The sequence below is a fragment of the Vidua chalybeata genome, chromosome 10 (genome assembly GCF_026979565.1).
Source record: "Vidua chalybeata isolate OUT-0048 chromosome 10, bVidCha1 merged haplotype, whole genome shotgun sequence".
In the NCBI taxonomy this organism is placed as follows: Eukaryota; Metazoa; Chordata; class Aves; order Passeriformes; family Viduidae; genus Vidua; species Vidua chalybeata.
Genome location: NC_071539.1, coordinates 18,888,846 through 18,904,516, shown reverse-complemented (window position 1 = coordinate 18,904,516; position 15,671 = coordinate 18,888,846). Strand labels below are relative to the sequence as shown.

Genomic DNA, 15,671 nt, shown 5'->3' with positions numbered 1-15,671 from the left:
CTGAGGATATACTTCATGGAAGATAGTCACTTATGCAACGGATCCCATTCCTGGGTAAAAATTGCTATTAAAGTGATATCAACATTGAAGATTTGATAGAACAGACTGATCTATTGTACAAAAGTACAGGCTCTCCAGACTTGGAAGTGCTGATATCCTGTAGGTGTCAAGAACAAAAATGCTACTGGGTTTACTTCAGCTTTTCCAAAGGGCAGTGCTAAATTAGTGATCAGAAAGGACCACTGATATTCCTAAATCCTCAAATTTGTAAAATAAAGATAACCTAATTATTTCATTAACTTTTTTTTCTTATTTATGCAGAGGATCTAAAGAACATTACCTCATCAGAGCTAAAGTTCAGTTTAGTAGTATTTTTCAGAAACCTCAAACCAGTAAAAATTAAGATAATCTCCAACTGAGTGTGCAGGAGACAGGAATGTTTTCTTTCCAAACAAAACAAATAAACAAAAGCAGGGCACTAAGTCAAGGAAAGAATAAAACCTTTGTGGAACATATTCCCTCTGCATAAAGGCTCTTCTCTTAAACAGAGAAGGAAAAAAAAAAGAGCCAGGAAAAAACATCAAATATCCTCATCCGTGCCTAAAGAATATATTACTTTTACACAGCTTTGTTTCTATACTCTTCCCATGTATTCTCTTATTTTTGGACTGAACTTCAGCGAACAGTTCTATGTAAGGATAAATTCAAACTCTGGCATAAAGTGCTCCTCTCTGCCTGCCAGCACTAGCTGAGGAACTGGAGTATTTGTGCTGATGCAGAGCAACAGACAACAGCAACACCACTGCCAACGAGATGAGATTTACATCCTCGGCCCTGCACTGCCCCAGTACCCTTTGGAGCCCAGTTCACTGCTGGATCTGCTTTCTCTGGGACAGCTGGTAAATCTCTCCTCCTACCCAGTGTCTCACCCCTTCTGAAGTTTCAGAACAGGTTTCCTCCTGCAAGGGAGCACGAGGCTGTGCTTCACCAGAACTCAGGAAGGAAGATCCAGTGTTTTGAGGCTACAATCACATAATTGCTTCCTGAAAATGATGGATTAACTGAAAGCTAAGCCCACCTTTGTATTTTCCAAGAGCCAGACTTTAGTTTACATGTGCAATTCCTTAAGAATTTTTCTTTTTAACTGGACAAAACATTGCATAAAGGATAGCACACAAAAGTAAATACTATTACAATAGCACATAGGATAGGGAATGCTGAGACAGCTGGAGCTCTGGAGTACATAAATGGCTCAATGCCTCAGCCAAAAAGTTACCCCAAAGGTTACTTGCTGCTAATTAAGTATTTACAACTGCAGATACAAGACTTGTTTCAAATACACATTAAAGCCCTTAAGGTATTTCATTTATTGTGCATGTTTGTATTTACCTGGAAGGAGCAACACCAACTAAATTAGGACCCAGCCCTCTGAAGAGAGAACGAGGGCCTTCATTTTGCAAGATCATCCTAGAAAACAAGAAGACAATACTGTAACACACAGAGCAAAATTAAGGAATGCACTAACCACCAAAATTATATCATGTGAAAAACTTTCATAGTAACTGACAACAATACAGTGTGGACCACAAAAAGATTAGTAATTTCCTAGAATCAGCATAAAAAATTACATTATTGCTCAACATACTATGAAAACCATAAAAAATGCAGAAGTAAGACTTGAGATCTCAATACAAATTTAACTTATATACAGGAACACATACATGTACAGAGCTGTCTGTTAGAAAGTTAAAGGAAGCGTCCTTGAATCAGGGAGGAAATACTAAGCATGGAAATGTGCCCATTCATGTAGGTTGTAGATTGTTCAGGAGGCAAAAATACTTATTCTACACTACACTCCTTTCACCACCCTTCAGTTCCCAATGTTTGTGAACTTTTTTGAGTGGAAGGGCCAGGGAGCAAAAGGCAAGAGAGGAGAGAAACTTCAGAAGTCCAGTTTCACTCAGTCATTGCTGTCTGAGAGCCACTCTGGAAGATGTTGCTCTACTGCCTATGACATTCAGCCAGAGACACCTTTAGCAATTTATTATCTCCTCCTTTCAAAGAGAGACCTCAACATGGCTTTGCATGTGCTACCCCAGTGTGATTCCACAAGACTCCAGCAGAGCAGTTTCCTGGCAGAAGTTTGTATCTGTAAGGCTGCTTTCCTATTTGTCCTCCCTTCCTCATAACCATAAAATGCTGAAATCCACTAAGTATTCAACTAGAAGCCCATTCTTAGCTTTTTTCTTTAAGACATGATGATTATTTTGACTATAGCAAAAGAAAGTTGAAAACTTCAATGTGAGAAGTGACCCTTCCTAGAGGCTGGCAGAGATTCCCTCCTATCAGTTCTGAGCTGCTGCCTGTGTGCTCCTAACCAAGCACTGCTGCTGGGCTGTGGAGCCAGTGGTTTTCTGGCTTTTGATTCATTCCAGGGAAGACAATCCTTACCTATCCATGCAAGACAGTTCACTGATAGTAACTGAGACAGGAATGTGACCCATACAGAGTCACAGCCACAGCAGAGTCCTCACATCTCCAGTACCATGTCTACTATAAACACAGCTCAGAATAGACTGCTTGGGTGGCAGCAGGGTGTAAACTTGCACATTTGTGGAATTTACAGGAAAGCATGGTACAAGCAGCAAGTTGAGACTTCAAATAAGGCATTATTAATCCTTTAGTTTTGCAATACGGATCCCATATAGTTGGGGATTTTAGGAAGAGCTGAAGACCTATGCAGCAAGGTACCCTGGCACAGTAAAAGATTATGCATGAAAATTCAGTTCTAGTGAAATCAGTCTGCCCCACAATCTAGATGCTTATCACATTAGTATTTTAAAAGGTATGCCAGGACATGGAAGGAGAAACAAGGACTACCTGCATCCCATTACTGGAAATTGCTCTAGCAATTACTTTAGAACCAGACTTAAAGTTAAGAATTAACTACATTCCCAGATGCTACAAAACAGAGCCCTGTGCTTACTGATTTAGAAACATTGGCCTATGCACACAAATAGTTCTGTATATTTCTTCAAAGAGCCATGTAGGTTAATGACAAGTCAATTACTCAATAAAGCCTTGTATAAATGGCCATTTTGTTTGGAATTTACTATCAGAACAAACAAGTGAAAGCAATCTATAGCACTAAAGGAGATGCCGAGCCTATTCTGACTTCCTGATTTCAATGGTGCTGATTCACACTGCTCTGCTGCTAAGTCAAACTGAGAGTTTACCTTTGCTTCCACTAACCAAAAATAAACCAGTGGTTCTGCAGTTACCACTGCTATTTAGGAATACTGACATTTAATGTGTATAGCAATATCCCAGCTCTTTGTCCGTAACAATCAGCTATCATTTCACTATGTGGGCAGCATCTGCTGCTCCACAGCAGTAATTGAAATACTGAACACACACTCAAAGACACCTTGGAAATACAAATTATTTGGACCTGTCTGTCATCATGAAAGCATTTTTATGCCTTGCAATGCTGAACCCAATTAACATGATCTGTATCCACTAAGCCACTACTACCACATCATGCATATATGCACATATAACTACACATGTATTCAAAGCAGCAGGAATCTCTGTCTTCAAAAATTAGGAATGAAGTGTACCCGGTCTATTTGCTTCTTTTGGATCTACAGTATCAGAATCTGACAGAACAGCAAAGAGCTAAAGAGAGGTTGCAACAGACAGGATTATAATGGAGGTAGTTACTGATGCTCTTTTGCATTCAGACACCAGCTGGAGGAGTGCCAGAGGTGGCACTGAGAATAAGACACAAACTTTTTGCAATAAAGAGCAGATGCCAGGGCCTGCACTTGTTTATTGAAAGCAGTTAAGGGCAAATCCCTGGTTGGAAGAGCAGGACAAGTGCTCCATACAGCCTCAACTGACTTTCTTATGTCACATGGAGAGCCTGCACTGGAAGGCTGGTGAGATCTCCATTAGCAAGGCCTCAGGTTTAGATTGTGCAACATGAATGATGAGAAAATGAAATATGATATGCAACACAGATATTTAAGAAAAAAAGAATTTTCTTTTGTTGCCAGAAAATAGAGTCATCTGTTTTTGAGTTTGTTTCCTGACAGAGATGCCTTTCATATCACCTCTACTGATGCTTAAGATGCAGAAGTGATTCTACAGCAGTCAGTTCACTGAAATTCTGACATAATTTGCCTGAATCACTCTGCTTTTAGACTGTGTAATGTGAGTCTTGAGCACTGCACCAAATTTGCTGTGACACAACCAAAGCCTGGCAACTATGAGTCAAAAAATATCTAATGACAGTAAGGGCATGACAGTGACAAAGGAATCCAGTTTTATTTCCCCATAAACAGCCCTAGTACCTTAACCAAGAGTAATTATGTCCTGCACATATGCATTTTTATTATCAGAGTCCACTGTCATGTCATCTGGGATTTTTCATATTTACTGTATTTAAAGAACTTGAAACCCAGGCTTTGCATCTCAGCCCTTTGATAATGGCCTGAAAGAAAACACATCTAAGCACAGAACAAAAGCAGCAGAAGAGATATTCCTATATTACAGATAAACAGCACATGCAAGAGGGCAATTGTTAAACTAACAAAACAAACAAGCCCTACCAATAAAGTTCATCATGGGCTACCTCTACCTCAGTCTGAATTTGCTTCCTGGGAATACCAAGTTATTTTCAGTTTTAGGGATGCATTTAAAGCATAGCAGGCTCCTAGCAGAGAAGCATTACAAAAAGACACCTATTCAACCTGCTATTCATTGATATACATTTTTAAATGGAAAATAAATCCATAACCAAACACGCAGAAAGAAGCTGAAGCACTCTATTTCCATCAAGAGAAGCCACTAAGTCAAGCAGATCTCCTTGCTGGTCACAATCCAAGCCTTTCCTTCCCACATACCTGTTCCCAACATGTTCACTAATCAGACTCTGAAAAAAGAGCCATGGAAAGGCTCTGAACCCAAACTTTCATGAAAAGAATGATCTTCCATTCAAGAAGCTATTTGGTTACAAGCTCCATTTAAGCAAATGCTATGCTCTAACCAGATTAAGTTTAAACCCTACACTTCAACTGCCAGAAGGGGGGCTCTCTACAAACTACTACTTACTAATTAATTAAGACTAGAAGATAGAAGTTGTCAAGACTCAACCACCTTTCTAATGCAAGAAGCAGCAGGTCCCTCCTGTAGGAAATCTCCCCTCATCCCCAAATACTGAAAGTACCTCCCCTCTGCTGAACTGGCTAGCCTGAGTCTCCCAGGGAAAAGTGAACCCTTCCTGTGGGCCATACAAGCAGTTTAACTGCAGCCTTACAGCTTTCCTGCTGGCTCCTGAACTACACAAGCGCTGCAAAAAAGGAGAGGAAAGGCAGCCCCCATTCAGTGAGGCACTACACAAACAACACAGATCACTGCAAAAGCCAGCCTTAGCTATTTCTTACTAGGGCTAAAAGAATGTTACAAGTCACACATACACCAGAAGATATTCAAAGGCAAAAACTGTGTGGGTGGTGAAAGTTGAAAGAAATTGAGTTAATTTTAATTGCCTCCATATTCAGTAACTTCTATGATTTGGACACAAAACAGTTTGAAAAAGTCTTATGCTAATGTTTTTTCAGGATGAAAATGGGAGTCTGGCACTTAAGTGTTAGTGAATTGTGGGGATGCAGTTTGGAGATGTGAGTTGTAAAAGGTACACATGCTCTGGCTACTTCAACATACAAACTCAAGCATGAAGAACATTCAGAGAATTGGAAACACAGTTAAAAGGCAAAATATGGAAAGTCATCTCCTTGTAGCATCATGACAGACATAAAAGTCTGAATCTTTTTTACAGATTTTGATCTCCTCCCTCCCCAGAATGAACCCAAACCCTTGTGCCAGGTACACTCACTTCAGACAGTGGAGAGGTCCAGGAGAAACTCTGGTTACTCGGTTGACGGCAGCACCATTCAGAGTGTTGAGATGAACTTCAGAGATGTACAGAGTCACAGAGGAGGACTGCAGTCGTGTCTTTACAACTTCCAGTGGACATGTCAGAATTGCACCAACAGTACCTCCACATCTGCAATGATAAACAGGATCATCACGTTTTTAAGAGAAAACGAAACTAAAGGACAGATTCACATAGAATTGACATTATAGTCAATACAGTCCCGCTGCACAAAGTGAAGAACCAATGGGAACATGTGTGAAAATGACACTTATTTGCCCTTGAAGGCAAGCAAAATGCTAAGTCAGTTTGCAAACCCCACAACTTGAAGTGAAAATTTAAACAGACAAAACGTAGTGAAGGTGCATAGTACACACTGTTCAAATCAGTTCTGGAAAGTAACTCAGTAGCTTCAATGTTTAACTTCTTATGATAAATTTTACCTTTTTCTTTAATGTTTAGTGTGCTCCTGATCACAAAAAAGGTGCCAAAAATCCTTAAGGGCAGAAGACTTATGCACTATGCACATAGGACTAGGTGTAAAAACTGCTAAAATCTGTGGTGTTGCAATTTAGTAACATCTTCAAAAGCCCAATTGTATTTCGGTCATTGTACCATGAAAGCAGCAATTGTCCAAGTGCTTCCCAAGCCCTGCCCACTTCAGCAAGGCAGACCAGGTACTGTAGAGCAGAAACTGCAAAGCCAGAACAGCTCATGTGGCTGACCAGGTGAAGACTTGCTGGGTTTGCTTCAGTCTCTCATTCCTGAGAGCAAACCAAGGCAAGCCATGCACAGCTTGTGCTGACAGCAGTTGCTGCCCTTCTGCTTAACCACAGCACAGCCAGAACACACTGCCCTGCCCAGCTCTGCTCAGAGCCTTCCTGGGCTTCTTCAGAACTCAGTTATTAATATCTATAGTCCTAGCTCTGCAACTACAGCCTTGGAGGAAAAAATAGCAAATCCACAAATTCTGAGTTCCAAGACAGTCTCTTGAACCTCTTCAGAGATCAGTATTCTTAACGTTGCTAAACACCCTTCTTAAAACTATGGCCAGGACACTACCTACCTCCTTTAAAAAACAAGCAAACAATCCAACCCAAAGAAGCAAACCTACATTTCAGTTCAAGTGTTACTGCTAATACAGCTCAGTCTGAAATCCACTAACAGGTAAATACAATTTGTACTGAAGTCAAAGCGGCTGTATTTGCTTCCTGTAATAAATATATATAATAACATATACATAACTAAAAGAAGTACTTGATTCTGACAAGATAATTATCAGCTATTTTTTTTCTAACACAAGAAGGTCAAACACCCCCAAACTCTTTAATAAGCTATAAGCCTGTTCAAGTAATTTTAAGATATTTTCCAAAATGAAAAGGATAGTTCAGTCCAAATTAGGAGTAATAGCTAAGACTCAAGAGACCCTATATATTTTCACAGGAGGGTAGTCTGATGACTCTTCTACTGCAGAGAATACCAAAAATACAGCACCGCATCTTACAAACCTAATCTGTTTGTGAACTGACAGTAGAACTGCCAAGTAGAAGCTTAATGTTCACTTAACACTCCATTTAAACCCAGTGACCTAGAGGTATCCTTTTACTAAGCCTAAAGGCATCCTGCCCGACCCTAGCTTCAACATTAGACTGAAGTCTATTCTCTTTCAAGGTTTAATTGAGGAAAGATATCGAGTTTCTTTGCCAGTCTGGAAAAAAGTGTTATCACAGGAAGATGAAATACAGTCTTTCAGTGTGTGCTGCACACAAGCAGTTACAGCCTGACACAGACATTAGAGCAGCCTGCTCTGAATGAGCAAATTCACTTCTAACAGTAAGCTATAAATAGACTTATTTTAAATTTAAAAGGTGCAGAAAGAGAGTAGATATGCTAGTATTTATTTTAGCCAGGGTTGGAAACAGTAAGAGCCTGTAACGTGAAGGTTCAAGGCACGAACAGCACATGAGAAGCACAGGTAGGTCAGCTCCCAAAACAATCTGACCTGAAGCTACTGAAGCTCTAAAGCTCTGAGACCGACAGAAAGCTGTGTTTCCTGCAGTTCAAGCCAGACCCCACTCCATGGTAACATGCCTGTGCAGGCAATGAAGGAAGTTGGCTTTAGAGTTTACTTCCTTTCCTGCAACCCCTCCATTTCTGTTCTCCTTGAGCTTACTCTCTTAAAAGCTTTTCTGCGTTTGATTTTGGACAGGCTACACAAGAACTTGTTTTCAAGCAACAGTAATCACAAGAGAAAGCACAAGGTATGATTTATTTTAATGAGATAAATGCTACAGAAGTAGCAAAAAAACTTGACCTGCATTCTTGAACAGGGCTTGGAGTTTGGAGCCCTTAATTGCCCCCCTCTCACCCCTTCCCCCCCGCCCCCCCGCTACATCAGAGCAGAAAAATTTTCTGAAGTTGAAGATTAACACTGACCTGGAGCTCATGCCCTGTATGCTCCCCTGCACCACACCCAAATCACAAGGGATGCCTGACTGCAGCACTTCCAGCAGACATTCAGGGTGGATGGTCAGACAGCCTTCACTCAGCAGTGGATTACTGGGGAAGAGGGCTCATACACAGCTACTCTGTGCTTGCTGTTTTTGTCTACAGCAGGCACTGGTCAGTGACAGCCAGCAGACACAACAGCAGCCAGCACTATGCTCACATGCATCCTGAAGAAGCAGCAGATTCACTTGCCTTCCTTTAAGAGCTTTTTCCTGTACCACATTCTGCCATTTAAGTAATTTCAAATTATTAGCACTCTTGGCAGTTTCTTGGTATTGTGTTTCTTTGGTTAGGCTTTCCTTAAACAATTTAAGATGTTTCCACTGAACCCAAGAATATTTTCAATGTTTTCCACTAACTATTGAAAGTTTGAATTAAACTTCTTCATCCCCAATCTTCAAGATCTCAAATTTCTTGTTACAGCTGAAGAAAGCTAAGAAGTTTTACAGTGCTGTGTGGTTCTGTAACATGAGTCTTGGCAAAATCCCCAATTTCTACTTTGTCAAAGTAACACATCACTTTCCCAGCCCTCAAAAAGCCCCATATAACAGAGACAACATCTGAAACTGAAGGAGTGAAAGAAACATCTGGATGTTGAGGAACCAGAACTTTCTCAATGGTCACAAGATCCACTGAGTTTGAATTAAACTTCTAAACAAAGGCATAATCCAGTGACTTGTCTAATTCATACCCTGACTTGTCTATTTCACTTGACCTTTAAAATAAACACCTCAAGGCTTGACAAAAACCCGTTTATGAAAAACTGTCAATAAACAGAGCTTGTGTGTAAACAACGATGAGAAACAATTAAAAATATGCACTCTGTACAAATAAGCAACTTCTAAGAAGCATAGCAGCTGTTCTGTTACAGCATCAAGGACAGTGTATTTTACTTAGAAATGTATTTCCAGCCTTGCTTATTTAACACACTACTGGGAATACCACCAGAGACAGCTACATTTTTGTGCTTGAGTCCTAGCAGGTCATTAACAGCCAGCCACCAGCTCCAGCCTACAAGAAGTGCTCTATAAATTGCCAGCAGATTGCTCCCACCTTTCCTGCTCCCCTCTTCAATAGCTCAAATTAAGGTGAATACTTTTAGTTTGTGGTTTAACACAAATTAGGAACTAGAATACTTCAGAAAAACATTTTTTTTTAACAGTTTGAAAAATAGGAGTTTTCTTCTCAATAATGCAGGTGGGATTTTGTAAACTACTTCAGAAATTTCCACCACCTAAAACCACTCTGGGCTTAAGTTTCTCCAGTCATGCATGCACCAGACCCCAACAAGTGTGACTTGTAGGAACATTTACTAATGTGTAACTTTTTCTCCGGGATTAGATGAATTTCACCTGCTAAAGTAGGTGAACAGACTCCTGCTGACACAGTATAAATGGGAAGTGAAGAAAGGCAAGTCCGGAGACACTCCTGTGTCTGAATGCTTACTGCAGTTTCCAGTGAATGCTATTCAGAAGACCAGTTGCCCACCTTCTCTATCCTAAATGTGATATTTGCCTCTAATCAATGTTTACTACAAGCCTTCTTCAGCTTTACCACGTGAGTATAAAAAAAGCTTGCAAAGCTGACTTTCAGCAAAAATACCTTGATCATAAAAGGGTATGAGAATCCACCTGTAGGCCCCAAGTAATTTGAAAGGCAGAAAAGCAGAGATCAGTAGGTAAATTCACAAAAATAAACACATAGTTAAAGAGGGAAGCCTAAAATCCCACTATTAATACAGTCAAGCTAGAGAATTAAAATTTCAACTTGAGCCTTCTGGTACAATTTAAGAGACGTCACACTCAGTGGAACAGAGACATGGACATCACAAGATGTAGTTATCATGTGCAGGATCACAACAAACCTAAAAGAAAAACAACAAAACTAAGAACAGTTGTCTACTTGACATCTCTTGGACTGAAGACTCTAGGAAGATGGCAATGGTCTCCTAAACTAAGGAGAACATTTCTCCCCCAGAAAGCATATATTGAAAAGAAAAAAAAAGCCCAACAGAAGAAACCCCAACTACCCACAACACATTTAATTTGATCCCAACTGGTGATTTAGAAGACCATCATCTCACTGGTTTAACAGAAACAAGCCTGGAACTATTGGGCTTTAAATTCTGCTAACTGTTCAGCAGGTACAGCTCTGACAACCATTTTCCTCAGACACATCTGCATTGTTTGTGTGACACTCCAAGGAAAAAAATACACACATGCTTCAAAAACCTAAACCTGTTTGGCACTCAAATCCCAGGTTCTCCTTCCAGCCACAGCTACACAAGAAAGTTTTCCTCTTAATATTGCAAGGTTAAGGTATCTGCTAAGGAGTCACTGCCCTTGTCCAGAGCAGCTAAGTGTCTTCTACTGCTACCTTTCAGCCCTGCAAGTACCAACAAAGACAGCTCCAGCATGGATGAGGGTCTCAAATTCAGCCACTGGACTGTCCAGAAATGCTCTAAAGCAGACTGATACTCCAAATGCCAGTGTAGCCTGACTTTGAACTAACACTGTCAGTGCACATTTTTTAATTCCTTGAGATAATGATGTATTTTATGAAAATAAAAGCCATGGCTACCTAGTGTTAGTTTCAGATTCACCTTTCACAGTATGCTTCTAACCACAGCCTCAAAGACTTAAAGATAAACCTTGACCCTGTTATCTTGGGTCTACATTAATTCATGTATTTTACCAGCTACTTATCTTTCCTGTACGAAAATGAAAGTTCCATGCAAACACTGGCTGTCAAATGAAACAGCATGTAAACTGAGCTCAAAATTCTGTCAAAAAAAAAAGTATCCAAGCCATTTACAAACAGAACAGAAATTTTCTCTCTTCATCAGTTACTGCAAATTCAAGTCCTGAGTCTATCAGCAGTTTCATGCCTATGCTTCCAACCAGAGTAACTTTCACATCAACAAAGTTACAGCTTTGGATATTACATTTATATTATCAGTCTTCAGAGAGTATAGAAGGGCTTTAGCAAGTACAGCTTTCAGAAACAGCATTCATTAATCCTGAATTTTCGGTGTTTTCCCTGTATAATACTGTTCAACTAGAGTACTAGCAGTCACAAACCCTTAATCACTCTACTCACCAGTTATGTTTCTTTGCTGGAACTTAGAAAGTGTAAGTTAAACTCACATCCATAAACTACAAATACTAATCTAACTCTCGATGACTAATGAACAGTGTAAAGATAAAATCCCCCTATGTGCTGCCACATAGAAACTTGCAAGTGAAACCAGGAAAAACACCACCAGGGGATCAAGCATCACTGGGTTCCATTATCCAAAACAAACATCAACATGAACAGCGTAGCTTTTATTAAGAGATGGGTAAATCAATATTTACAATAACATTTGTATTAAGCAAAAACAGCTCAAAGCATCTAGAAAGAAATATGAGAAAAATACCAGTGGCACAGTTTCTCAAGTACTGACAGCAATTTTCATACAATTTAGTACCTCCATGGAGCAAACACCAAGCTTTACACAAAGACTGTCTTATTTCACACAAAAGTGGATCTGAATATAAGATAACCTCAAGTTAAACTCCTTCTCTCTTGTTCTGAAATACATCCATGGTTATGCCACGAATGTATTTTAGGGCAGAGAGGAGCTGAGTGCTTGGCAACTCAGTTATGGCTCAAGTGGCTCTTTCCTGAAAAAGCCCCCATCATCACAATACCTGCTACACATTATTAACAACCTTCTGAAAAGCCCAAGGGCCTCTTACCTTTACTTCATACATTTCAGCAGTACATTTCTGATCTTGTTGAGAACTCAAACATTTTTGTTAAATACATTTTCTGCACCTTCACCGTTTTAGCCACCGTAGGGATTTGCTAAGAGCCTCAGTCAGACAGAGTGTAATCACAATTACAGACCAACTGAAACAGTTCTATGATCAAGATAAAGAAGCTCCTCCCTCTACTTCCTCACACACTAAATGAGAAAACAGCCAAATTTCTGCAGGAAACACCAAGAGTGAAGAAAAGAAGCAAACCTGAGACTATCCAAGTGTGAAGTCAGAAAAGCAGCGGTCCATCTCCTAACCCAAACCCCTCCTTCTGCTGAGGAAACAACACTCACACAAGTTCACTGTTCTGATGGAAGTTTGTATGATACACAATTACTGTCATAAGCTTTCTGGAAAAGAAGAATAAATCATGAAAACCCGAACACTATTTTTGTAGCCAACACCTGAATTTTCACAGTATGGTTACAAGGCAGTATATCCAAAACATATTAATCTTTCCTATAGAGCAAAACATTAAGGTTTTCTACTACTTTTTAAAATGAGTCTAACAACCATAACAGCCATAACTTACTACTTACATTAAAAATGTTTATCTGCATCCTACATTTCAATCACATGACTTTTTAATTTAAGAATGAAGAATGCTCAGTTGCATCCTGGGTTTAGAATAAAAGCACCTGAGTTTCCACTACCAACATAATGTCTACAGTGACAACAGTTGCTATTTGACTAAGTGGGAGAAAAAGAGAAGATATATATAAAAAACTGCACACAGCCTTAGGCAGCTACAGACAAATCCCAGGATAGTCCCACTCATGTTACTAAACAGCAATGTCATCTGTCAAAGTTTAATTACAGAAAGCAGGAACTGAAGAATGAACTTGAATATTAAAAAAAAAAAAAAAAAGAAAAAAAGCACCAGCAGACAGAGATAGTAATGTTGTTTCCATAGAGGCTCTGGTGCAACTTAAAGGCAAACAAAGCTACAAAGCTTCCTAGTTTTTAACTCCTCTACTGCAAAATGTGATCAAATACACAGTGTTAGCTCGGCTGAACTACGGTTACAGGAAACATGTGGCTCACACTCAGCCTTTTCCTCACAGCATAACCCCTGACCCAGTTGGCCAGCACCTACCCATCGACCAGACTGCTCTGCACTAAGTAGGAATGAGCAAGCTGAGCTTAGCAATCCTCATCTGCTCTCAAGTTTCACATTTATAAACCTGTTTCTGACATAACAATAGAGCAGCACAATTCTGCTCAGTAACCTCTACTGTGCAGAGCTGTCAAGCTGAAGGGCTACAATCAGGCACCACTCTCAGAAGCCTTAGGGCTGGCAGGGACCTCTGCAGGTCATACTGTCTAATGACCCTGCCAAGGTAGGGTCACCTGGAGCAGGTAACACAGGAATATGTCCACATGGGTTTGGAATGTCTCCAGAGAAGGAAACCCCACAATCTCCCTGGGCAGCCTGTTCCAGTGCTCTGCCATCCTCAACATAAAGAAGTTCTTGCTCATGTTGAGGTGAAACTTCTTGTGTTTTAGTTTATGGTCTCTGCTCATTGTCTTGTTGCTGAGCACCACTGAAAAAAGTCTGGCACCATTCTCTTGGCAGCTCTTGGAGATATTCATATGCATTAATGATATCCCCTCTCAGTCGCTTCTCCAGACCGGACCAGAAAACAAGCCCAGCTCCCCCAGTCTGTTCTCATAACACAGATGCTCCAGACTCCTCATCATATTTGTGGCCCTCTACTGGACTCTCTTCAGCAGCTCCTGATCTTTCTTGAGCTCCTGCTATTTTTTTCTGGATACTTACAAGGATGCAAAGTCTGCAGAAAACAGTACACACTACTACATCTTGGGAACCCTGCTGCATAAGCACTCTCCTCTTAAACAGGGTGCAAGAAATCAAGGGGATGATAAAGCTCCCACACAGGCACTAGATCAGGTGTACAATACTTCAAAGCGTGCCAGAAGCAGAGGAAGTACTGACACGCATCCAAGTCACTCAGACTTGCTCACAATCAATACACTACTCTTCCACCTCAAACACCTCAGTCCAGAAGCAGCAAGCTAATTTTTGTCCACGAGGAGCACAAAGGGAAATCACAGCTTCAAGCTCTCTCATGGGATGCAAGGTGTGTCCCCTATCACTTCTGTACAGTCATGCTCACTACCCAAATACATTCTTACACTCAAGCCCAGAAGGACCGCCAGCTTTCCCTTTTAGGCTCGGTGTTCTTCCCACCCTGCCCCTGGAAGAATCACAGGCTTCAGAAATACAGCCCACACATTCTGAAACCTAAAAACAAACGTTTTGAACTTCATTAATAGCTGTGAAGGTACAAAAGTTACCTCAAACCTAACTAAGGTTAAAATCTTTATTTCTGAGTACATTCTTCCCTCCCATTTCTTCTGTCTTTGTGGCTGGAGAGCTGCACGTGCCAAAGCCGCACAAGGAAGGGCAGCAGGCACTGGAGCGTTAACATGCACGGCATGGATACAGCGGGCACTGGGCAGGAGCGTGCCCGGCGGGGCACTGCCAGCCCGCCAGGCGAGTCCCGGCAGCCTCCCCGGCAGCGGGGAGCCAAGCACGGCGGGCCCCGCGTGCACCTCCACGGAAACGCCAGATAAGGGACAAACCCGGGAACTGCGATCAGAGAGAGAGGGAGGCTTTACGGGAAGCCTCCACCCCCGCCTCCCCGAGGGCCCGCGTTCCGTCCGTGACAAACGCAACACCCGGGGCCGGGCCCGACCGCGCGCAGCGGGCCCGGAAAGGCCTCAGGGCACGGGGCGGGAAGCAAAGCGCGGCCCCCTCTCTCCTCCCCGCGGCCCCTCGGGCACAGAGGAGCGGGGCAGCCCCCCGCAGCCCTACCGAGATGTTCCCAGGCAGCCGCTCCAGGCCGCCGCCGCCCCCGCGCCCAGGCCAGCCAGCGGCGGGCACGGGAGCGGGGCCAGATCCGTAGCCCAGGGAGGAGAACGGGCAAGCGCAGGAGCAGCTCCCGGGGCTTCACCTACCCGCCGGCAAAGAGATGCACTAGGGTGTCTCTTTGGCTCATCCTCGTCGCCTGCACCCGGGCGGGAGGAAGGAGGTGCCGGGCGCTTCCGCCCCACGCTCACGGCGCCGCTCCTGGCAGGGCTCAGCATAAATACGGGCGGGCCGGCTCCGCCTCCCGCTGCCGGCGCGGCTCCGCAGGCACACGGGCCGTGAGGGAAGCGGGGCCGGGCCGGGCCCGCCCCTCGCCGCGGCTGCTGCAGCACCGAAAGTGCGTGGCTATGAATATGCATACATGAATATGCATGAACCCCGCAAACAGAGCAAATATTGGCTGCGGCAGCGTGACGTCAGCGCAGATACAGGGCCCGCCTCGTGAATATGCAACGAACCTCCTCGCCCCCAATTAAACGGAGGCCGCCGTTGGCTGCGGCAGTGACGTCACGCGCGCGCTGCCTCATAA

At 42.3% G+C, this 15,671-nt stretch overlaps 1 protein-coding gene across 1 annotated transcript in view; it reads right to left on the bottom strand.

Annotated features, from left to right (window-relative positions):
- The window catches only part of SLC25A36 (solute carrier family 25 member 36), a 30,886-nt gene extending 15,271 nt beyond the window's left edge, over window positions 1–15,615 (bottom strand). The window contains exons 1-3 of the mRNA XM_053951670.1: window positions 15,232–15,615; window positions 5,900–6,070; window positions 1,390–1,467 (exon numbers count right to left, since the gene is read on the bottom strand). Coding sequence (XP_053807645.1) covers window positions 1,390–1,467; window positions 5,900–6,070; window positions 15,232–15,272 — 290 coding nt within the window. The 5' untranslated portion in view covers window positions 15,273–15,615. The remainder of the gene's footprint in view (window positions 1–1,389; window positions 1,468–5,899; window positions 6,071–15,231) is intronic.
- Window positions 15,616–15,671: the final 56 nt, after the last annotated feature.